Source organism: Canis aureus, chromosome 26, assembly GCF_053574225.1.
Source record: "Canis aureus isolate CA01 chromosome 26, VMU_Caureus_v.1.0, whole genome shotgun sequence".
NCBI lineage: Eukaryota > Metazoa > Chordata > Mammalia > Carnivora > Canidae > Canis > Canis aureus.
In genome coordinates, this window is record NC_135636.1 from 35560953 (window position 1) to 35585913 (window position 24961).

A 24961-nucleotide genomic window follows, 5' to 3' on the forward strand; every position below is an offset into this window, starting at 1 on the left:
GACCCACCCAGGCACCTCAAGCTTTGCAGTCTCTTTAAACCTCAGCTTCTCTATCTGAAAAGTGGGGATGATTACCTAATTTGGGGGGCTACTGAAGGGTCTCCATTGACAGACTCCCTTAAAACCACCCTTCATGGGGCCCAAACATGATTCATTTAGAGCCACTGGCTGTTGTCCTAGCTTTACTGTTATTATTTAAGCCAGCAGAACATGGAGGGGAAGCCACCCCTGATTCAGACTTCTGCTCTCTCCTCCACATCCTAGCAGTGTGATCTGGATAACTTCCATAATCAATCAGGGGCCTCAGCTAATTCATCTGGAAATGGGTAGTAATCACACTTATGAGGTTGTGGTACTAGTTCAAGTAATGTTGATACACAAGAGGTGATCTTAGGTTACTATCAATCCTTCTTGCCTGTTGGACTCTTACTCACTGGCTACGGCAGCACTGTGTTACCTCATCCAGGAAGGCTTCCCTGACTATCCACCCCTACCCCAACCAAAGCTTTGGTTTTCCTTTATGTTCCCATAGGCCCTGCTCTGTGAAGGTCTCTTTTCTTACCTAACTCCTTCACCAGACCTGGTCCCTTTTCAGGTCTGGATTTCTAGTACACAGTAGAGGACCTGCTCAGCATTTGGAAAATGAATACTAGATGCATGAGGGAGAGGCCAGAGGTATGATGGGTGGATATTCAGAATGCATTCTCCAGGCTCAAAGACAGGCTGTTCTGAACTGGCCATCTTCTTGTGAACTTTCCTAGAAGGGCCATGGGGACAGAGACTGTGTCTACCTTGACTTCCACTGAAACTCTAGCCCCAGGTCCTGACCACGGGAAGGCCCTCTGTATGCCAGGGTCCAGGTGAACCCAAAACCACTCTGGGTGTTTCAGACACAAGGAATTCAGCCTGGGAAGCTGGTGACATAGGTTACAGAGGAGCTGAGATGCTAACCAGGGAACAGAGTGACAGCCCTGAGATTGGCACCAGCAGGAGGCTGTAACCACCCTTGGAACTAGTGGATGATGGGAGACAGAGAAGCTGCCAGCCCCAGAGAGGTGGAAATTCTGGTGGGTGTGCCTGGTAGGAGCTGGCTCCATGGCTGGGATGCAGCCACTGCTGGAGCTGCCACCCAAAGAAGTAAGAGGGGAAGATGATACCAGATTTCCTTTCGCCTTCCAATCTCCCATCAGCACCTTCCTTGTAGGGGTTGTCCTGCTCTCCTTCCTGACCCCCCTCCCATACACACACTCAAAGGCACGTTCTCTCTCACATACACAATCATATAAACAATGCAAAGCAGAACGGGGAAGGACAAGAAACATATCTGAGAGCAAACAGACAAATGACTAATGCAAGGCTCCATAAATATTTGTTGAATCAATGAATCATCTGGATCAGCCTAGATTATGGGGAATTCAAACGCATACCACTCCATCTCATAGCCTGTCTATAAAAACACTTGGGCATCGGAGAGACCAAGGTGATCTCCTTCATTCATCAAGCCCTCAGGCCCCTAGCGGAGGTCCTGAGAAGCCTGGCTTGCATCCGCTATGACAGGACATCTGTCTGTGATGGCTGTGCTCGCCCTTTGCAAACTGTCTCACTCCTTTGGTGAAGCAGCCCCTTTCCTACCAGGGTGTCTGAATCCCAGACTCTCCGTCCTTGGATCTATCTTACCCTTGGTGATAGATAAATCATCCCAAGGCTCTGCTCTGAACAGGTCACCTCTATGATCAAAAACTTTCAATATCTTTTTCTTGTCTACAGAGTCAAGTCCGGCTTTCTACGTGTGATCGTGAATCACCAATGATCTAGCTCAAAACTTACTTCCACTGTTCCCATGATATAGCCTCTGCTCCCTTCAACCCGAGCTGCTACATACTTTCTGCTTCCAGCTGCGACATCTTGGCTTGTGCTGCCCTAACCAGAAGCCCATCTTCTTCCTCTTTAATTTTAAATTCATCCTGTGCTTGAGGCTTTGGTTCATATCACATTTTGCATTCCTGATGGAAGAAGTGATTTTTTTCGCCCACCTCTGAATCCCTGCAGCATTTTATCTGAACATATGACACTTACCACTTTCCAGTTTGCCCTGGAATTATTGATGTGCATAGCTTATCTTCCTGCTCAGGTTTTAAAGGGTAGAGACCATGGCACCTTTAGCTTTATGGTTCCCAGAGCATCTGGCACACAGCAGGCACTTTTAAATTTGTGTTGCATAAATGGCTATACCTTCAAATGAATGAATGGATGGACAAACAGACACACGTATAAATGAATCAATGGGTGAATGAACAAGACAGGCAACTGTCCTGGGAGCCCACAGAGCAGGCTACTCCAGCCAGCCCCAAAGAGGATGCAGCTTTAGGCAGAAAATCAACATGGGTTATGCTAATCACACAAATTAGGGAGGAGCCAGACCTCTCTGGACATGTTTTGGGAAGGCCCCCTTGTCGGGGAGAAACTGGGGGATGGCCACAGGTCTCGGGCCTGGTACAACCAACCCCAGAGCCCAGCTACCCAGCCCCGTGAAGATTCTCACATCAATGTAGTTGGCGTTGATGTAGTCAGAATGCGGGTCTCCATCCAGCACCAGCAGCCTCACCCGGGAATGGTCATCTGCAGAGAGAGAAGAGAAAACAAGGCGGTGGTGGTAAGGGGCCTGCGGTGAGGGGCACTGCCCTCCTGCAGAGCTACCATGTATTAGTACGGGCATCATGCTGCTTCTCACTCACTCTCTCGTTTGACCCCTGGCCCCACCCCATCTTCATCCCCTTTTACAGATGAGGCAGTTGAGGCTTAGGGAGATCACTGTGCCTTAAAAAGTACTGCGTGTACTCCTCTTTTTTTTCCACCTGCCCTTCTAATGCTGCCATTACCTACCTGGGTGAGTCTCCTGCTTCTTTAAGTCTTAGTGATTTTTGTCATTAAAAGGGCAGTAGAAATACTTTCTTTACAGGGCAGTGAGAGAGAAAGATCAAAACACTCCGGAGGCGAGAAGTGTCGGATCCGAAGTAATATGCTCCATTTTCATTATTGCTTAAAAATGGCAAATTTACCTATTTTCCACATGTGCACAAATGCTTTTCTTTTGCCTCTTGGAGAATTGTTGCAAACAGATTGTTGGCCACATATTGTTATCAATACATTCATTCAAGTGAAGCTGGCTCCATCAGTATAAAAGAGGTCATCAATAACTAAAAACGTGTTACGGAGAATACCATTTCAAACACAATCCAGGCATAAACAAGATTTGCAGGGTTTAGTCAATGGCACAGTTACTTCAAATAACATCAAATAAAAACCATTAAAAAAAAAAAACCCTTGTGCAGAAGAATCAGGCTAATCCTTTACAACTAATTAAAGTACGCTGTGACATGCTAACAGACACACACAGACAGAAACCCTGGCTGGGTCTAGTGGGAAGAGGGGCTCAGCTTGCTGTCCAGGTCACTGTCATCCATCACTACATGTCTCTGCATCCTCTGTCTGCTCTAGGATAGGGCTAGGGTTCCCAGCAAGGGGGCTGAAGGGCTCTGAGCATCTGGCCAGTGTCCCCAGAGTCAGGAGGTTGGGTCAGCATATCCTGCTAAGACTGAGGCAGCAACCATTTGCTTCGACATGGATGGAGCTGGAGGGTATTATGCTGAGTGAAATAAGTCAATCCCAGAAGGACAAACATTATATGGTCTCATTCATTTGGGGAATATAAAAAAATAGTGACAGGGAATAAAGGGGAAAGGAGAAAAAATGAGTGGGAAATATCAGAAAGGGAGACAGAACATGAGAGACTCCTAACTCTGGGAAACGAACTAGGGGTGGTGGAAGGGGAGGTGGGCGGGGATGGGGGTGACTGGGTGACGGGCACTGAGGGGGGCACTTGATGGGATGAGCACTGGGTGTTATTCTATATGTTGGCAAATTGAACACCAATAAAAAATAAATTTACAAAAAAACAAAAAACAAAAAACAAAAAACAAAGACTGAGGCAGCACTTTGCGGTTCACAGGTACATCAACTACTATTACCCAGAAGCCCCTGAGAACAGGGACATTAGTGCTTCACTCCCTGTTTCATCCTCTGTGCTTCCACATGTGGCAGGCACTCCACAAACGCTTAGTGAGTGTATGAATAAATCATCTCATTGGATGCTCACAGTGATCCTGTGAGACAATTAGTGTAGATCCCATTACAAATGAGGAGACTGAGGCTCACAAGGATTGCCTGGCCCCATGGTCCATGCATGCTAGAACTTGAAAGAGTGAGGTTCTCTTAACTCTGAGCTCAGATATTCCTGCTCCCAAAGAAGGGTCTAAGCAGGATACTGGGAACTGCTACAAGTATACACAGCAGTGGGGAATTAATGACAGAGAAGTGGCTAGCCGGTGATGGAAGAGCCGAGAAGCCGAAGAGAGGCTGTGCGGCAACTCAGAGATCAGCATTAGCAAGGAGACATGCCTCACTGGGAATGGCAGGGCAGAGGGCCGAGGCGAGGTTATCAGAGCTGGGTGCTGGCACCCCCCTTGGAAACTGGAGTCCGTAAGCCTCTCTGGTGGGAGCTGGAAAAAAAGAGTGGCCTCTCTCGCTGCTAAAACAGGACTTGGTGATTGGGACAGAGTGGGCTTCTTCCTTTCCCTGACTTCAAATCTCCCACCAGTGCACATCCTTGGCCAAAGCCAAACAGACACTAGCTGGCAAGAAAGTGAGAAATGGAATCTGCAGGTGTCAGTTCCCTGTGAGAAAAATTTGAACATGAGAAGGTAAGGAATAGGTCCAGGACTGGACAGGACACTACTTCATATCCATTAATACAATAATTCAAAAATTATTCATTGAGCAAGTGCCGGGCACTATGATAGACACAGAGATACACCGGATGCCACTTTTCTTACTCCTCATGGGCAAGGGTTGCAGGTGGGATGTCTAACTCATCCTTTTGGGTGGTAGGGGAGTGGGGCATGAAGTCAAGAGTTTGAAGTTCACTTTTCTGGAGTTCATGGCAGGTATGACTTTACATATATAATCTTACTCAATCAATTTATTCCTCAACATTGCTCTGCAGATTACCCCAATAATACAGTGATGATAGAGTATGTTTATTCTTCCCATTTTGCAGATGAACAGATGCCCAGAGAGGTTAAGCACATCCCCAATGTTATGCAGCCTCAAGTGGCAGAGCTGAGATTCTATCTCAGGTCTGTCTGAACCTGAACCCCCGCTCCATCCACACATGGTGCTGCCCCTGGACTTCTAGTATCCCATAGGCACTGCTTCTGGAGTCTGTGCAAATGGTTGGTCCCAGATCCTGCAGTATTCAGAAGTGGGACTTCCCAGGGGGGCCTCCACCCCGCTCCAGGAAGGAGTCAGACAAGGCCTAGCACCCAACTTCGAGCTGAGACTGTTAAGTAAGCCCTGTTACCAGCAGTTTCAAAAACTATGAGCCTTAAAAAAGTCAAAATGCACATTGTGCTTTCACTCATTGGTCTCCCTAATAACTTATTGATTCAAAAATCTCCTTTATTTATTGAGTTATGACTGCCCCGGGGGTCTATAGCACTGGAATCAGAGATTCTGGTTTAAAATGTTGAGAAGGAATTTTCTTTAACATAAAATGAAAGTTAAAATCTGGAAGCAAAAATGATTTTAAAAACCCAAAAGAAACAAACTTATTTAAGTTAAATATCCTTAATGATGAAAGCAGCCTCTACCCGCCAAATGATGGTGTTTGTTGGTATCGTGTCTTCATCCATTCATGAAGAACCTACTATGTGCAGGCTGGTTGAATGGCCTGAGGAAGTACTGTCAGTACATCATTTCTGTTTTGTTTTGTTTTTTAAGATTTTATTTTTATTTGAGAGACAGAGAGAGAGAGAGAGAGCAAGAGCAGTGGGCAGAGGGAGAAGCAGGCTCCCTGCTGAGTTGGCAGCCCTATGCAGGGCTTGATCCCAGGACCCTGGGATCATGACCTGAGCCGAAGGCAGACACTTAAATAACTGAGTCACCCAGGTGCCCCAGGAAGTACTGTCAAAATGATACTCATGCTTAAGGAATTTGTTGGTGTCGTGTGGGAGACAGACTGTACATGGAAGTCCAACTTCCAGATCTAGAAAGTGGAAAAAAGAGGGCTTTGTGAAGTAGTATGTGAATGAGGAATTTAAAAAATGAGGTAAGACTTGACTAGTAGACAGTGAGGAAGGGTCTTTCCATCAGAGGGAAGACAAGAGTGGAGGCAGTGCTCCAGAAAGAGCAAGCATGGTGGGGAGGTGGAAAACCATGTCCTGTCTTATGGACACAGTGTGAAAGAAGATTAGCCAACAGGAGAAGAGAGAGAGGGGCAGGCAGGGGTCAGGTTACAGAGGGTTCTCCTTTCCACATTAAGGCACTCAGATGCAAGTGTCCATGCTGGGCTCTGCAGGGCGTCCAAATATAGGATACCTCTATTTTCTGGGGCTGCGAAATGCTATTTTTATTATGCAGTGACCAATATTCATTCCCAGAGGGCTAACCTATGGCAAGTGGGATATACTGATGATGCAAGGTAGGGAGCTGAGGGTCAGATCTGGGTTCAGACCTTAGCCCTATCACTTAAGTCAATTGCTCTCTCTTAGCTTGGGTTGCTTAGGAAAGTGAACCAATAACATATAGCTCATGGAGTACTGGGGGGATTAAATGAGGAAACGCAGGCATGAAAAGTGTGAGGATGTTAAGAAAATGAAAAGACAAGCCACATACCGGGAGAAAATATTTGTAAGATACCAGATAAAGGACTTCTACTCACGCTATACAAAGAACTCTTAAATGCAACAAGACAACAACCCAATTAAGAAATGGGCAAAAGGGCAGCCCAGGTGGCTCAGTGGCTTAGTGCCTGCCTTCAGCCTGGGACATGATCCGGGAGTTCTGGGATCAAGTCCCACGTCAGGTTCCCTGCATGGAGCCTGCTTCTCCCTCTGCCTGTGTCTCTGCCTCTCTCTCCCTCTCTCTGTGTCGCTCATGAATAAATAAATAAAATCTTAATAAAAAAAAGAAATGGGCAAAAGATATGCACAGACACCTCTGCTATAAAGGTACACAGATACCAGATAAATACATAAAAAATGCTCAACATCATATGTCAGCAGAGAATTTCAAATGAAAACAATAATGAGATATCTCTATATATCTAATAGAACAGCCCAAGTCTAGAACATTGACAACACCAAATGCTAGTGAGGATATAGAGCAACAGGACCTCTCAGTTTGTTGCTGGTGGGCATGCAAAATGGTGCTGCCACTTTGGGAGACAGTTTGGCAGTTTTTTTGAAAACCAACCATACTCTTATCTTATGATCCCAGCAATTGCTGTTTTTGGTATTTACCCAAATGAGTTGAAAACTTACATCCACACAAAAACCTGCACACAAATGTTTATAGCAGTTTTACTCATAGCTGCCAAAACTTAGAAGAAAAAAATCCAAGATGTCTTTCAATAGATGAATGGATAGACAAATCGGTATACCCATACAATGGAATACCATTCAGGGATTATTTAGAAATGAATGATCAAACCATGAAAAGACACAGAGGAAACATAGACACCTACTGCTAAGTGAAACAAGCCAGTGTGAAAAGGCTTCACACTGTGTGATTCCAGCTCTATGACATTCTGGTAGGGACACAGTAAATAATCAGTGGTTGCTGGGGACTTGGCGAGAGGATGAACAGCTGGATGGAACACGGGGGTGTTTCAGGTCAGTGACACTATTGTGTCACTGATACTATAATGGTGGATACGTGTCATTATACATTTTTCAAATCCCACCAAACTGCACAACACAAAGAGTAGATGCTAGTGTAAACTATGGACTTTAGCTAACTATAATGGATCGATACTGGTTCATTAATTCTAACAAACATAGCACACAAGGTGATAATAATTTGAGAATCTGAATGTGGGCGGGAAACAGGCATATGGGAACTCTCTCTGTACGTTCTGCTCACTTCTTCTGAAACCTTAGACTGCTCTAAAACAGAAAAACAACAACAAAAAAAAAAACAGTGCCTGGTATGCAGTAGGTACTTAATAAATGGTGGTTCTGGGCTGAACATGAGGCTGAGGGCTGAGATGCTTAGAAATGTGGTGTTCCCCCCCTGGCCCTTCTGTACCAGATGTAAATCCACGTGCTGCAGAGGCAAAGCTATGGTGTGTATTTTCGAAAGGGTGCAATTCAGCTGAAGGCCCACCAGAAAGGCACCGCATGGAGTAGCAGCGTCCTCATGGTTTATTTATTCCTTCTGGGAGATACTAATATTATTCTGTGTCCCCTTCTTCTTCTTCTAACTTTATATAATTAGAAGGATAAAAAATTGTGTTTATCCACAGGCGCATAGAGAAAGATGGGGCAGCGGGCGATGTGAAGGAGTTTATACAAGGTAATTTACAAGCAGCCCAGAACGTTCATTATGCTCTATCTACATTTCGCGAGCCTGAAAAACAGCTAATTTAGTACTCCCCGTTTGATATTCCAGACAAGGAGCCGGGAAGAGTCACACAGAGGAGAAGCAAACTCCTCCACGGTGAGGTGAGAAGAGGCTGGCCCCACCTGGCTCTCAGCTGAGGTGGGAGATGGGCAAGAAGGGGCCTGCGGGGAGGAGAAAGCTGGTGGCAGCCAGTGGAGGGGAGACATCACTGCAAAGACGCAGAGACCGGAACACAACTCTAGGGGAACAGAAACACCATCCCTCTGGAATCAATATGTTCCTCGTCATTTTAGGATAAAGACCAGCGGTATGCTGCTAAATGTTTAGCAAACAGCTCTCTGGAGGGAAAAAGAGGCCCTGATCGGTATAGTCTGCTGATTCCTGTGGTATAAATACTCCCACCATGACTAATTTCAAGCTACCAACATGGCATCAACTAGCTCACAAAATTCCTAAAAATTTAACAATCTGTTCTTGCAAGCTGGTATGAATCGGCTCAGGACACCACTAACAGGGAACAAAGCCCACAGCGCTTTGCATGATCTGATGGTTTGGGACCCACTACCCAGTCTAGCCTCATGCTCCCTTTCCCACATACTATATGCTGATAACTACACTTTTTTCAGTTGCTCAAATGCACAGTATCTGCTCTGACCCCAGGGCCTTTGCACATGTAAAAGAACACCCCCAACCCACCTCCACAAGTCTGGCAACATTCTCATTCTTCTCTGCTCGATGTTCCTTACTCAGGAAGTTTCCTATGATCTCTCTCCACCTAAGACTCTGAGAGATCCCTGTTCAGAACTCTTAGAACAACTGTATTTCTGTGGCTACCTGATTAACCTGTGGCTCCCTTTCACATTCTATTTAAGGAAGGGCACCTGTGACACCTTGGTGGCTCAAGGGTTGAGCATCTGCCTTTGATTCAGGGCGTGATCCCAGGATCCTGGGATCGAGTCCCGTATCAGGCTCCCCACAGGGAGCCTGCTTCTCTCTCTGCCTGTGTCTCTGCCTCTCTTTCTGTGTCTCTCATGAATAAATAAATAAAATCTTTTTTAAAAAATAAGGAAGGGAACCCTAGTCACCGAGCTCCTCTATAGTGTGTGGCACATAGCAGATACTCAATAATGATTTGTTTAATAAATGAATTCATATTTGTGTCTGAAAAGCTGAGAACCAGAAAGGGGCAAGACCCTTTGCTTAAGAGCCATACAGTTGATTCTAGGTAACCTGGCTTGTGACTCAAGGCTCTTTACCCAGAACTGGCAAGGTGTGCCTGGATCCTGTGCTCAAATACCCGCTTTCCACATAGCTGATCCCTTACCCCATCTGCAGATCCATTCTGTTCTGTCCTCAGATTCTGCTTTCTGCAGGAGAGACCAAGGGATCAAGTAGACTCTGGAGACAGGTGGGAAATGTGTCACACACTAACCACATCACCTGGGGAAAATTCCTTTCTTCCTCTGAGCCTCACTTTACCCAACTATAACATCAAAATCATATCTACCTTTGCAGACGGACTGCAAGGATTAAAAGAAGATATGAAAGCACCTGGTATGTTATAACAAATCAAACACAAGGATGTGAATTCAGTTGAATTATTATTCTAGATTAGTGGTTCTCAAAATGTAGTCCCTTAACCAATAGCGTCAGTGATGCCCGGGAGCTTGTTAGAAATAAAAATTCTTGAGTCCTAGCCCTAACCTGCTGAATCAGAAACTCCGGTGTGGGGCCCAGAAATACGTATTTTAACTAGCCCTCTAGGAGAAGCTGATGCACACTCGGGTTTGAGCGTGCAGATCAATGTTCAATTATGTAGCATTGGGATGCCCTTGTTATTCACTTCAATTTGTCTTGGGAAAGACCAAAAGGTCCTTCTAGAATTGAGCCTGAGACTAGACATCCACCTTATGTTAGGTGGTGAGGCAGAGGAATTTACTTGTGTGGAGTGTGTACGACGTTCCAGGTACTATTTTAGAGGGCTAACAGGTGCTATGCAATTTGATTGTCATAGTAACCCTGTGAGGTGTGTGTGTGTGTGTCTGTCTATCTATCTATCTATCTCATCATCATCATTATCACCCCATTTTATGGATGAAAAACTCAAGGCTCTAAGAAGTTTAACAACTCAGAAGATATAAGATTAAGGACTTTCTCATAGAGTGGTGGGATCCCTATTCCTCCTGGAACCCCAAGTCCCACTGCCCCCATGCTCCTTCTGTGCCAATTCCTACTCCAACACTGCTCATCCTGTGGTGTTCCCACTCCCACCCCAGAGGCGAGGGCTCTTTCCTTCTGTGTGCTATTCCAACCCTCCAGACAAACCACAACCTCTCCTCTCCTCCTTGCCCATCAAAGGTAACCCAGTGAATGAACGGGTCTCCTCCTTAATCCACTTAAGAAGAGAATCACTTGTGAGAGGTGGGGCTGGGGAGAGACTATCACTTGGATATATGATGTCCTTTCTTCCCGTCTTCTGGGCACTCAGGAGGGTAAAGAAAAGGTGCAATTTTTCAGAGAAAAGAGATTTGGCTCATTACAATGAACTGTGGAGCTGAAAAATCATTTCCTAGAAGGATTGGAAATGTTAATGCCATCATCTTGCACGAGTGGAGAGGGAAGAGGCATACAGCTCCATGGAGACTGCCTGGGTACCTCATTGAAGGTAAAGGTCTGCATATTCAATCTTGATTGAATTACCATTATCAAGGAAGAGGGTAGGACAGGGAAACAGCCTGGCAGTCCCTCCACCTCCTTGCTCTGGCCTTCCATGCTGGCTGAGGATGGGTGGTTGGTTCCCCTCTGCAGGGACCTCCTTGGAGCCTTTGGTGGGGGGGGGTTGGGTAGAGGGGTTCAGCATGGAGGGGCAGAGCGCTGGGAGAAGGCAGAGGCACAGGGGACTGCCTGATGCATTTTCTGCTTCATCCTAAACAGGGCATCCAGCCCACACTCCACTGAGGGAATTTTCTGGAGAGAAGCAAGTTTTCTCATTTCAGGTTCCCTTGGAAGCAGGATCTGAGATAAGGATTTGAGCGCAAGTAGTTGGTATGGAAGGTGATCCCCAGAAGTGGGAAGGGAGATGGAAAGGGGATGAGAAAGGAAGGACTCTGGGAAGGGGTTTGTCATCAAGCCAGTTACCACCTCAAACTATGGCTTTGTCCTGCTGGAAGATCCAGCAGGTTTTTCTGCCACAGGGGAGATGGGCCAGGATGTTCACACACCCACTCTCCTCAGTCAACCCCTGAGGGCTGAAGGCTACTGTGGGGGATGGTTCAGGTCTCAGCAGGCTTGCTCTGTGGGCAGGGAGAGAGAGCTCCATTGGCCAGAACAAGTCTTCTGATGAAGCAGGGTACTGATGACTTCTGTACCAAGAGCTGTCTGTAGGACCCAGGCACGGGCCGCCCTCAGAGACCCCAAAGGAGAAGGGGGACAGAGAGTCAGGAGCACTGAACAAAGTGCCCACTTTGTCATCCTAGTTCCATCTCCCTAGGAATCAGCAGAGAAACTATTATGAGAAAAGCTTCTGGGGATCCCTGGGTGGCGCAGCAGTTTGGCGCCTGCCTTTGGCCCGGGGCACGATCCTGGAGAACCTGGATCGAATCCCACATCGGGCTCCCTGCATGGAGCCTGCTTCTCCCTCTGCCTATGTCTCTGCCTCTCTCTCTCTCTGTGTGACTATCATGAATAAATAAATAAAATCTTAAAAAAAAAAAAGAAAAAGAAAAGCTTCTGTGTTTGTTTTGAACCTGAGTTCCTCCCTGGAATTGAGAATGGCCTCTCTGAAGAGCTCATTCCAGCTGGCCATTTGTTCTGAGGTCAGAGCCCTTAGCATGTCCTCCCCCAACAGCATGATGCATCTTGATGCAGAAGTATGCCTTGCCAGGAAGCACATGGCACCCTGGCAGCACGAGCCTGGAGCGCTGGTCATGAGTGTCCTGCAAACCTGCTATGTGACCCAGGCCAGGGACTCTACATCTCTGGATCATCATTCCTCACCTGTGAACTCAAAGAGGCTGGCCTAAGTCTCATCTGGGTTTAGAAGTCTCTACATGGATTTGGATTCAGTAGTCATCCATCCTTCATTCATCCTAATCTGTCCTTCGTACATTGAGACAGGAGAAACTGAGGACGGTCAAAGAGATGAAGTGACCTTGCTTAAAGGTCATGCACCCGGTCAAGGGAAGAACTGAGACTAGAACCTGGCTCCACCTGTCCCCCGGATCCGATATTCTAGTACAGCTGGGCCCAGTGGACTAGGTCTGTGGACTCCCTCGTCGTCTGGCTTCAGGTTGGGTTTAGCCAATGGAAAGCACCTGCAGGAACTGGACCAAGAGGATTCGACCAATGTCCTTATTTCCTCAGCTCTGCTTGCTGAGGTGACCGTGGGCTGACAGCGATGCCACTGAAGGCCACACCTCCTGTTAGGCCATCTCTCTTTCTGGGGGATCTTGGTAGCTTCTCCTTGGGGTAGTGAGCCTTGAGGACTGCACTATTCCTTGTCAGCTTCCTACACCAACCTAGCTCACCCCTTTAGACAAAAATCACTTGATTAAATTCTCTTCAAATCCCCCTTCTTGAGGGTCACATTTCCTGCTGGGACCCTGGCGGAGCTGATGACATTTGCAACCCCTGAGATCACTTCCTCTCCTCCCTATAACTTCTTCCCAGCCCCAGCAGCACAGAAGGCCCCCTCCAGATCATCCACGTGGGAATGCCGGGGTATTCTTGAAATTTCCCCTCCTCCCCAGTCTCTGCCCCAGAGCTGCTTGAAAGCAAAGAACTCTTTGTTCTGGATCTCCATTCACTTCCTTCCCTTTCACTTCCCTGTCCTCCCAGCCCTGCAAGCTCCACTGTCTCTGTTACCAAATTCTAAACAGCCTCATTTGGAAGAAAGGGCTGATTTAGCCAAGGTTTCTCCTTCATTGTTTCATTTGTAGGCAGTGCCCTCCCCTCCTCCTTCTCCTCTTTAATCTTTTCTGTCCTCCTGGCCTGGGCCTTTGTCCCCTGCACTCCAGCCTCCCAGAGCTCTGGGTTCCTTAAGATGCTAATCACACTTGGTTTTCTTCTGGTGCCAAGAATATTTCTATTTATCAAGCCGCAGCAGACTTTGCCTTGGGGAGGGACACATACAAGGGCAGGAACACTTTCCACTCCTCGGGGCAGTTTCTCTTTTTATTCCAGGACTCTGTCTTTGTTTGGTTCCTCGGTGTCTTTTAGGGCGTTTGAATGCACAGGTTGCCTGATCCTGGTCTCCTTTTGTAGTGGGTGTAGACCCAATCAGGCTGCAGTGTACTGCAGAATTACTGAGCCTTAAGTTAGAAAGGAGATTCAGGTTTGTTTGAGCCTGTCAAGGTGGTATTATTAGGGGGTGCCTGGGTGGCTCAGTGGTCGAGCGTCTGCCTTTGGCTCAGGTTGTGATCCTGGGGTCTCCCCACAGGGAGCCTGCTTCTCCCCCTGCCTACGTCTCTGCCCCTCTCTGTGGGTCTCTCATGAATAAATAAAATCTTTTTTTTTTTTTTTAAATGTGGGGCAGCCCCGGTGGCTCAGTGGTTTAGCACCACCTTCAGCCCAGGGACTGATCCTGGAGACCCGGGATCGAGTCCCACGTTGGGCTCCCTGCATGGAGCCTGCTTCTCCCTCTGCCTGTGTCTCTGCCTTTCTCTCTCTCTCTCTCTCTCTGCATCTCTCATGAATAAATAAATAAAATCTTAAAAAAAATAAATGTGGTATCGTTAGTTGTTTGAATTCTCTCTACCTCCTTTGGGGGGTTTCCCCAGAAGGAGATGCAAGATGAGGATCCCAATGCATGTGGTTTCTGCAGGAGAGAGGCAGTGAGGCGGCTGAGAGAAAGCAGCCCCTAAGGGAGGGGATTTTAAGCCAGTTCCTACAGTGGGAAAGCCAGTTCCTACTGTGGCCCAGTCCCTGTGGGAACCCTGGGAAAGGCATAGAACATGCCCTCAGTGGGATGATGAGGAGCTGGGCGATGCCACAGGCCAGAGAGACACTTCCTTTTGCACAGAGTGTCTTGCCCTGGCTTTGGAGCAAGTCCTCAGGCAAAGAGATGCAGACAGGGCAGCATGAGGGGGAAGCAAGCGAGGTGCCCAGGGCACCCACCTCCGCAAGGTGCTTGCTCTTGGCATCCTGCAGCTGAGCGTGGCATCTCCTTGAATTCTGCATGCTGGGTGCCTCGCCTGCTCACCCTAGTCCCAGCCTTGGATGCCAGGCCGCCTGCTGGTGTCACTGCACACCAGGTGGTGAGGCCACAGGGTGTGGGTGGGACAGGTGCCGGCAGCATCTTCTGCGCCCCTAGTGATGGAGTACATTCCCTTTCATTGTTTTCCCTTGCTACCCTTCTGAGACTCAGCTCTCACGGGGGACAGGAAGGTTTTCGTCTTGTCTGTCTCTGTGTCCCGACTCTCGGCCCCCATTCAGGCTCAGGAGCATCTTGCTTCTACAATGGTATATCATTGCTCCCTGTGTCATTATGTGCCGGTCTGCTTCCCTCCCTGCTCCCTGACTATTCTCTATTTTATCCGTGAAGCCAGAAGGGAGAGGCCCATGGCGGAAGCCCTTCGGGGTCTTACAGAGAGTCTGCTTTCCAACATTTAGTTCCTCTGTACTGAGCCCCAACCATATGCCAGGTTTGGGGACACAGAAGTACAGTCATCTGCCTGCTGTCACAGAACATCTATTCCAGTGATGAAAACAGTCAGCCAACAGTCATCCAAATGCCTCTCAAATCACAATGCTGATGAGGATTAAGGAGAAGATAGGTATTGTGCCCAAAGGGTGAATAATGGGGTTTTGACCAAATTCGGAGGGTCAGAGGAATTCCCTGAGGACGTGGTGACCAAGAAGGATCTGAAGAATAAGTAGAATTTAGTAGAGCAAAGTGAGGCGGGAAGAGCACTTAGATAGAGTGAGCAGAATGTGCAAAGTCCCTGTGGTGTGAATGAGCACAGAAAGCTCAAGGGACTGAATAAAGACCAGTGTGGCTTAATGGGGGAAACCAGGATGGGGAGGACAGTATGAAATAGGAGTGGAGAGGTAGCTGAGGACCTTTGCATAAGGAGTGCTTTGCTTCGATGTGGATGGAGCTGGAGGGTATTATGCTGAATGAAATAAGTCAATCCCAGAAGGACAAACATTATATGGTCTCATTCATTTGGGGAATATAAAAAAATAGTGACAGGGAATAAAGGGGAAAGGAGAAAAAATGAGTGGGAAATATCAGAAAGGGAGACAGAACATGAGAGACTCCTAACTCTGGGAAATGAACTAGGGGTGGTGGAAGGGGAGGTGGGCGGGGGGTGGGGGTGACTGGGTGACGGGCACTGAGGGGGGCATTTGACAGGATGAGCACTGGGTGTTATTCTATATGTTGGCAAATTGAACATCAATTAAAAAATAAATTTATATTAAAAAAAGAAATGAAAGAAAGCCATTTGAAAGGTTTTCAGTAGGAAAGTGACACGATCCAATTCCCATTCTGAGGCGGTCTCTCTGGCTTCTGTCAGAGATCAGATAGGTGGAAGCTGAGGGTCAGATTAGATGTGCAGCAGCAGGAAGAAGGCTGGGCAGGGTCCAGGTGAGAGCTGACAATAGCTCGGGCAAAGGTGCTGGCTGCCGAGGATGTGCAGAAATGTCTGGAAGATAGACGGGTGTGGCTTTTGCACGGATACCTGGCCCAGGCTGGATATCCTTATCTCTTGGGGAGGCAAGGTCTCTTCGCTGTGCTCTAGCCATTTATCTTTTTTCTTATCTGTGCAACCCCCTGGGAGGAAGACATTGTTGTACCCATTTTACAGAGACGACTAACGTTTGGCATGATCACCTAAGGTCTCACAGCCTAATTAGTGGCCCCTATCTAAACTCACAGTCTGAAAGGGGGGACGGACAAGTGGCCAGATATTGTAAGACATGGTATGCACGGTGCTCGAGCAGAGGATGGTCAGAATGAGCAGCCGCCTGCCCAGCTCCGTGGGAACAGAGCCTGGCTCAGCAGAGGCCCACGCGTCACGGGTCTTAATAACACACTTCCTGATTGTTCGAGCATCTCCAACACTTCACTTGCAAGAAATCTTGCTGCCTGCATTACTCTCTTCCAAGAGACAAATTATAAATGTTTTTTGATTAGTTCTACCATTCATAGCCCATGCCTAAATCAGCACAGGAAACAGCTAAGCTAAAACTTCTGCCTCTTTCTTCCTTTGCAAGCTGCCTGTATCTTACGCTTTCTTCCTCCAATTTTTTTTCTTAGGCAATGTCTAGACAGTTAAACAAAACAAAACACTGAAGTGTGCTAGAAATAATTTGTTATTTGGGATCTTCCCCCCCCCACTCTGTTTTTGGCTAGATGGGGTAGTCCTGAGAGCTGAGGCTAGAAATGCTCCGCGCACAATTGGTGAGATATCCAAAGGTCCAGGTGGAGTACACCATGGCAGACAAAAGCTGTTGTCAACTCTTGTTCTAATCAGACCATGCGCTCAACATTTTGTATGAGGTAACTTTGTCCTCTCTATATTTATGCTGCTTTGAAGGCTGTACATACCAATATTTGGCAGTGATAATACTGTGTGACCTATGTCTGGTATGCAGTTCCCACTGTAGTATCTCTCACCCTCACAGTCTAGCACTGAAAATTATGCACAGTCACACACAAATGTTGGCACTACCCTTGTTCAGGCCTCACCATCCATCGCTGGGACCACTGCAGTAGCCTCCTGGCTAGTCCCTCTGCCTCCAGTCTCTCCCAATCTAATCTACCCTCCCAATCAGCTACCCTAGTGATCTTAAGATTTTATTTATTTATTTATGAGAGACACACAGAGAGAGGCAGAGACACAGGCAGAAGGAGAAGCAGGCTCCATGCAGGGAGCCCGACACTGGGACTCGATCCCGGGTCTTCAGGATCAGGCCTTGGGCTGACGGGCAGTGCTAAACTGCTGAGTCACCTGGGCTGCTCCCTAGTGATCTTTTCAAAATGGACATCAGATCATGTGCATCTCCCTACCAACCCAGCTCATTTCATGTCTGCAGATGGGGATTCAGTGATTTCTGATTAAAATAAGATGTTATTATATATCTGTACTGCTCATCAGTGACCACAAGAAACTAATTCTACGGCTAAGAGTAATGCTGCCAAGCACTGTGCAAAGGGCTACATACCTTTATAAAATGGCCCTGTCTTTATATCTCTTTGAAGGGAAGAAACTGGAACTTTCCCAGGGCCCCACAGCTGGGATAGAAGCTCAGGTGGTCTGACTCCATAGAACTCTTAACTGCTCCGCAACACTGCCTTCATCAAACCATGTATCAGGGGTTATTATAGGAATGTTAAAGCTGTTGTTGAGAAAAAGGCAATGACCTTGCATGCTTCCCCTACCTCTGACAAAACATACTTTCCTCCTGCAGGTCTGGTGCCACCAAGTGTCTTGGCCCATGCATGCCCTGCGTGGTGACACTCACCTTACAACACCTGCCCCCCTTGCAGTGGGGCCAGCAGCAGTCATGATGCCTTAAACCCACAATGCCTTAAACCCCTCTTGTGTCACCAGAATAGCCTTGGGCTCCTCTGAACCCTGAACTGGTTGCTCCCCAAACCCTCAGGGCTCTTACAGGAAATGATATTTCCATATCGATTCTTATTGCGGTTTTCGTCCTCTTTGGCTGTGTCCCACGAAGCTGTCTGCCCTTCTGGTAAGGCCTAAAAAGGAAGGATAGAGTGGTTAGAATGGCCTGAGATAGGGGCTTTATCCATGTGCCAGGGGGAAATCAGATCCACTGGGATGGTTAACTCAGTGTAAAGGACTCTGTGTACTTGGATGTGGCCTAGGGAGAAATAGACGTGGCCCCTCCATGGACTTATTCGTTCACTGACTCAAATGTTATTGATTCCTTCTGTGTGTCATAAGCTCAAATCTGGCCCTGTGGCAGAGTCATTTGCTTACTAACTCATTTATTCAACTGACAGATATTTATTGAGTCCCTAATATGTATTTGGCACTTTTGTAGGTACTTGGGATATAGAGAAATAGACAAAGTCCCCTTTGAGCTTCCAGTCAACTGGGTGATTCCACAAGTCAAAGAGCAAATGTATATAATTTCAGATTTTGGAAAGTGCTATGAAGAAAATTAAGCAGAGAGAATGGATAGTGATGCAGGACAAGAATTTTTTCAGATTATACAGTCTTGTAGGGCTTCTCTGAGAGAGTAACAGTTAACTAACTCCTATTGATGTGAAAAAGTTGGGCCAAAAGCAGGACGTGCTTTCCAGGCAGAGGGAACAGCTGGCGCAAAAGTGGTAACCAATGACCGTATTCAAGGGTGAGGCAGGGAGAGTAGTGGTGGGAGCATCTGGACTGGCTATCTAAGGCACTGTGGTCATGGGTAAGGAGTTGGATATTATTCTAAGTGAGATGGGAAGCCACTGGAGGGTCTTGAGCAGTGCAGCTGGCTGAACTGATTTATGTTTTACAAAATACATTCTGGCTCATGTATGGGCTATAGGCTCTAGGAGGCCTGGCAGGGAAGTCAGGAGATCAGTTAGGAACTTGTTGCAATATCCCAGGTAAGAGATGACGGTACCTTGGACCCTTTACCAGGATGGTGGCAGCAGATGTAGTGAGAATTGATTATTTTCAGGATGTTTGGTTGAATATTGTAGATTTGGGTTCCCCCAGAAGCAGACTTGGAAACAAGGATTTGAATATGAGATCTTCTTTGGGAGGCAGCCCTAAGGAGTATGGAGGGAAGAGTGGGGGAAGTGACACAATCGAGGGAAGGAAGTCAGTACAGGGTACCTCAGTGAGTAAGTCACCACAGTGTATACCTGGGTTTTAATCTCACGGTCCTGTTTCATGTTGGGGTATTTACCCACTAATTCCCATCAACTATTGATTGATTGATTGACTTAGGAAATCCTTTAGCACCTCTGCCATGCTCTGCAGGTAAGGTGCATATTCTTTAAGAACGTCCTTGGGCAACAATCCACAAGTGCTTCCAGAGTGTGAGCATTGGGTAAGCATGCGTGGGAATGCCGAGTATAGAGGGGACACAGGCAGGCCACCACATCTATTGTTAAGTATGGACTATGATGGGAAAGAGGCATGAAGGCTGATTTCTAGACTGTTAGCTTGAAGAGCTGAGTGGAGAGCTGTGGCATTTGCGGAGATGGAGAAGAAGTACATGGGGAGAAAGAACTGGGCAGGAATGAAGTGTTGTGTTTTGGGTCCATTAAGTGCTTAGAAGAACACCTGAGTGCTTGCTGAGTGCAGTGTACAGCTTGACACATTCCACCCAGTAACAACAGCATCAGCAGCCATATTTGAGATGACTATTTGACATCCAAGCTGAGATGCTGAATAAGAGGTTGGACATAGAAGTTCACAGTCAGAGCTGGGGGAGAGAAGGGCTGAGAGTCATCAACCCAGGAGGAGACAGACAAGTCAACAGCCATGTGGAATGATCAACAGTTATGAGCCAAGTGTTATAGAAATGGGAGGGTACAGAGAAGGAAGATGGGCACTTAAGTGAGCAGGAACAGCTGTAGGAAAGCTGCAGAAGCATGAAGGTTGGGCTGTGTTTGGATTCATGCTTCCACCCTGTACCCAGCAGAGTGGGCTCATAGGCCCCCGCACTGCTTCTGAGGCTGGGTTTGCAATACCTTCCATCTATACAGCTCGATGTCTGTGGTGCAGGGAAAAGGAGCATCCACTCATCTTATTACACTGGCCTGCCTTTGCCCATCCATCCCTTTCTAGGTTCAGCCTAAACAAGCAGTCTGTAAGCCCAGTGGTCACAAGTGCCACCAGTCAGTGGGCTGTGTTTTATAGGCAGGCAGGACCGCTGTCTACTAAAAGCCCAGCTCATGCACAGTATCCCTTCTTTTTTGCTTCCAATCTCCCCTGTGTTAAACCAACATGGGTGTGTCTTCTAGAGAAGAGGTTGGCAAACTTTCTGAGATGGGTCAGAGAGTGGGCAGCATGGGCTTTGGAGAGGCAGCATAGGCCGTGTACTCCATGCCGTAACCACTCATACTCTATGGTTGTAGAGTGACTGCACTCACAAACAAAATGCGAGCCAGTGGGCATAGCTACATTCTGATAAGACCTCACGAAAATAGGTGTTGGGTTGGATTTAGCCTGTGGCTGTACCTTGCCAACCTTTTTTCTAGAAGCATGACCATGATCCTCAACTATGCAGTGTTTGGGTAGGTTGAACTTAGTGCTCATTCTGCTATCTAGTCATTCTAGATCGAATGGAGATGGGGTAGGAGGCCCTTGCCTGGGCTGCCTGGCTAAGCTGTGTTCTCCCACTTAGTTTTCCCCAGAGTTTCAGACTGGGGTACTAGAATGTCTTCCCAGCTATTGATTGATCAGAATTTTTATCTTTGTGTGTCACAAACCCTTAAGCATCCCAGAGGAAAGCTAAGCAAGTGCTACTCTCTAGCACCAATCCCTGCCCTAAATCTGAGTGTGACAAAAGCATGGAGACAAGAAAGTGCTCACTTTACAAATGGAGGACCTGTCTCCTCTTCCTCATCCTCTTCTTCCTCTTTACAAATGACCATCACCCTTCATCCACCTTGTCACCATCTTAGGACATCTCTAGACTGCAGATGGTTCTTGCTTTTGCATGTAACTCTAAGCACTCAGATTCCAGCCCTGGGCCTCATTGTCCTGCTCTATCCTGGTGGCACCAGCTGTTTCAGACAATTTGTCAGGCCCATGGTGGGCTGTGCTTGTCTCACTGGTAATGCTGGACTTCTCAAGGTTTAAGCTGATATTCTAGGGGCGGATTTTCTACCTGAAACCTTGTGTGATAAAAGCCAACTGTTCATTCACTTACATCCACCTCAAAATGGTAAGAAGGCAAGAATAGGACACTCTAAATATTCTCACAATTATTTGGGTGGGGGAAGAATCTGCTGTGTACCTACCATGTACTAGGGTTTAGGTTACAGTCCGCTGGAGCTTTTGTTAAGGCTGTACATTAGAATCATCTGGGGAAACTTTAAAACTCCCAAAGCCACAGCCCTATTAAATTCAGTCAGACCCTTAGGGGATGGGACACAGGCATCAGCAGTGTTTAAACTCCCTGGGTGATTCTAATATACAGCCACAGTTCTTGCAAATAGTGAATTTACCTGGAGAAACACTTTCCCAGGAGTCTCCTCACTGGTTTCTCTTGCTTTGGTTTTGTCCCCTCCAATCCATTCTCCACTGTAATCAGAGAGATCTTTCGAAAATGTGAATAGGACCCAGTTACTCCCCTTGGCATTATCTTCAGGATAAATTCCAGAGTCTTTGATACCAGGTCCCTAATGACTTCACCCCACACAACCCTCCAGCTTCATTTCTTGCCTTTATATTATTAGTCCAAAGATAAGGATCTAAATGCAAGGCCACAGACAAATTCAGGTGTTTCAAACTTCTGAGACTGACTTTATACATGCTGTTCCCTCTGCCTGTGAAGAGAAGAAAAGAAATTCTCTTCTACCTGGTAAACTCCTACCTATCCTTCAAAACCCAGCTCAAGGGCAGCCCGGGTGGCTCAGCAGTTTAGCACCGCCTTTGGCCTGGGGTGTGATCCGGGAGACCCAGGATCGAGTTCCACGTCGGGCTCCCTGCATGGAGCCTGCTTCTCCCTCTGCCTGTGTCTCTTCCTCTCTTTCTGTATCTCTCTGTGTCTCTCATGAATAAATAAATAACATCTTTAAAAAACAAAACAAAACAAAACCCAGCTCAAGCATCTTTCATTTTGTGAAACCTTCTCTGCTAACCCTCCCACCACCCCACTTCATCCCCAGTTAGTCAGTCATTTCTATTATTAGATGGACTACTTTATATCTAATAATTTGAAAGTCTGGTCTTCCAACTTGATGATGGGCTACTCCAGGAAAAGGGCAGCACCTTGTTCATGTCTGTATCTCTAGAGCTCAATACTGGCCTGTACTTCATAGGTACCCGAATCCCCTCTGGAATAAATGAATGGATTGGACAGATGGTTGAAAATACTAGTGGGTGAGGTGGCTTCTGTGCATTCTCTGGAATCTCAGAGGTATAAGAGACTTTGAAAATTATCTGGTTGTGTTCCCTCCCACAGTGGCCTTCTAGGCAGTGGATAAGCTGGTCCATGGCACCTGCTACTTAGAGACCCTCAGTGACAGAGAGCCCACAACCTCCTAATGCTTCCTGTCTCACTGATGGACAGTTTGGGCAGTATTTTGTTTCCTCTGTCTCTATGTACTTTGTCTTTGCCCTGCTCCATGGGGGCCCCACAGAATTAGCATGCATCTTCTGTGCTGTGACGCTGCAGAGATTTGATGAAGATCCCTGTCCACTCCTGGAGTCCTTAAATGGCAAATGTGGGGGTCTTCTCAACATCTAAGCCATGCCTTTCAGGATGCACCAGCATGCAGGTATCCTTTGAAAAATCCTAAAGCTAAACAAAGCAGTTGTGATAAGTGGCCTTTCTCTGGGAAACCATGTGGGCCCCTGCCACAGCCCTGGGAGCCTCTGCGTCCCTTGGTGGGGCTGGGGGAGAAGGTGTGAGCCTTGGGGCTGTGATGCTGTTGACCAAGTTGGAGGAGACAAGGCCCAAGAGAGCTACCCAGGAGTGAGAAGTAATGACCCCCAACTGGCCAACTTTGATCACATATCCATTTCCCTTTTGAGGGAGCTGGGATGTAATAGGGGATAATCTCTTGAAGGGAAAAAAAAATACGAGGAGGTAAAAGTATGAAAGGGAGACTCATCTCCATCTTCAAAGTGAGCCAGCCGAGGGGCATTATTTTTACATTAGCGGCTAGTTACAGTAGATTGACCAGGGAATGGCGGCGGTCATTAGGAGCTAATCACATTCTTTTCAAACCAAAATTGCCATCTCATTATATTCATCCATTATCAATCTCCGCTTTCCTCTTCTCATTCTCTTCTCCTGAGAGCACGAGCTCTATTTTTACACTCTTTTCTGAGTGTGGAAATGTTTGCTACTCTTGAACAGTGTTGCTTTTCTAAGGCAATCATTTGGGGATGTCCTAAAGGATGCATTTGGGAACGTCCTCATCCCTGGAGGTCTGAGCTGTGATATTCATAGAATCCTCAAAAGTCAGACCTGCAAGGATCTTTTGAGAAAACCACTGCCTCACTTTAGAGATTGGCAAAGTGAGGTCTAGAAACAGGAAATGACTTGCCTGAGAATACAAATTGAGTGAATCCCTCCACTCCTCCTCCTCCCTTCCATCCTTGCTCTCTCCCTCCCTTTCATGGCAACCATCTGGGGTGCTAGGCACTGTGTTAGGTCCTAGAAATAATAGCAATGGATGTGGCACATAACATCTTGTGAACTTTGTTCTAGTTGTGGGAAGGTGCAGATAATAAATAAACAGACAAGATAATTACTGTTTATAAACCAGTATATATCATTGCTGTAAAGGCAATAAATAAGGCGCTGGCATAGACAATGCCTGGGAACAAGGGACTGCTTTAGATAGAGTGGATTGCACAGAACCTTTTGAAAAGGTGACATCTGAGGAGGAAAGAAGCTGGCCCCTGACTTCCAGCAGCTGGCCTGGCCTTAATGTTTTACCGTTGAACACGAACAATTTCACAGAATGCCAACACTGGTCTAGGCTACTCTGAGACCAGGATGGGGCGAACAAAAACGGGATCACTGCATAGTCCTAACTAAACACAGAAATCTTACCACTTCCTAACAATGTCCACTTCCAGAACAAAGCCCCAAATCATCCAATGCAGCTCACAGCCTAGGAGTCCTTTCTCACATCCTCTTCCTGACATGGCCTGCAGTATTTTAACCCAGCTTTAACTCCAGGCATGTTCCTACTTGTCTCTCGTTGACATATTCAGGCTGAACACTAAATGATGAGCAGAAGCCAGCCATGGCAAGGGCTGGGGGGAAGAATATTCCAGAATATCCCTTCCAAGAGCTGAGGGAAAAGCAAGTGAGGCCCTGAGGTGGAATGAGCTTGGTGTGGTCTGGAGCTTGAAGTGGGGGTTTCTCTGGGTCTGGGGTCAAGAGAATAAGAGTGAGTGACACATAATGTGGACGGAGAGGGTGCGGTGCACAATGGGAGTCGGTGAATCACCACCAAGAATATGAATTTTATTCTGCATCAATGAAAATGCTTTGGACGTGTTTTAAGATGAGGAGGCTGAGCCAGTACTAGCAGCATGATAAGTGGCTAAGAGCTCTCCCTGAACCCTGAGAGTTCTCTGGTGAACCCTCCTTTCATCCTTGCTGATAGACTTCCTAGACTTTAGGATAAGATCTGGTATCTACTCCAGACTAACCCTCCCTGTGGCTGCAACCCACTCACTCACCCATCCAGCCTTGCTCTTAGCCGTGGAGCTCAGAAAGCCGGACATTCCATGTACCTAGAGAGACCCTGTTGGAGGTCATGGCTTTTTAGGCCCTGCTGTGCTAAGTCAGTCCATAGGATGGTACGACCTACCTCAGTTTCCCCACTTACTACTTT

At 47.0% G+C, this 24961-nt stretch overlaps 1 protein-coding gene across 13 annotated transcripts in view; it reads right to left on the reverse strand.

The window, feature by feature from the left end:
* Positions 1-24961, reverse strand: part of PTPRT (protein tyrosine phosphatase receptor type T) — a 1037422-nt gene that overhangs the window by 66556 nt on the left and 945905 nt on the right. For all 13 annotated transcript variants that reach the window (XM_077873195.1, XM_077873196.1, XM_077873193.1 and 10 more), the window contains 2 exons: positions 18079-18166; positions 2543-2619 (listed from right to left, as the gene is read on the reverse strand). In XM_077873195.1, coding sequence (XP_077729321.1) covers positions 2543-2619; positions 18079-18166 — 165 coding nt within the window. The remainder of the gene's footprint in view (positions 1-2542; positions 2620-18078; positions 18167-24961) is intronic.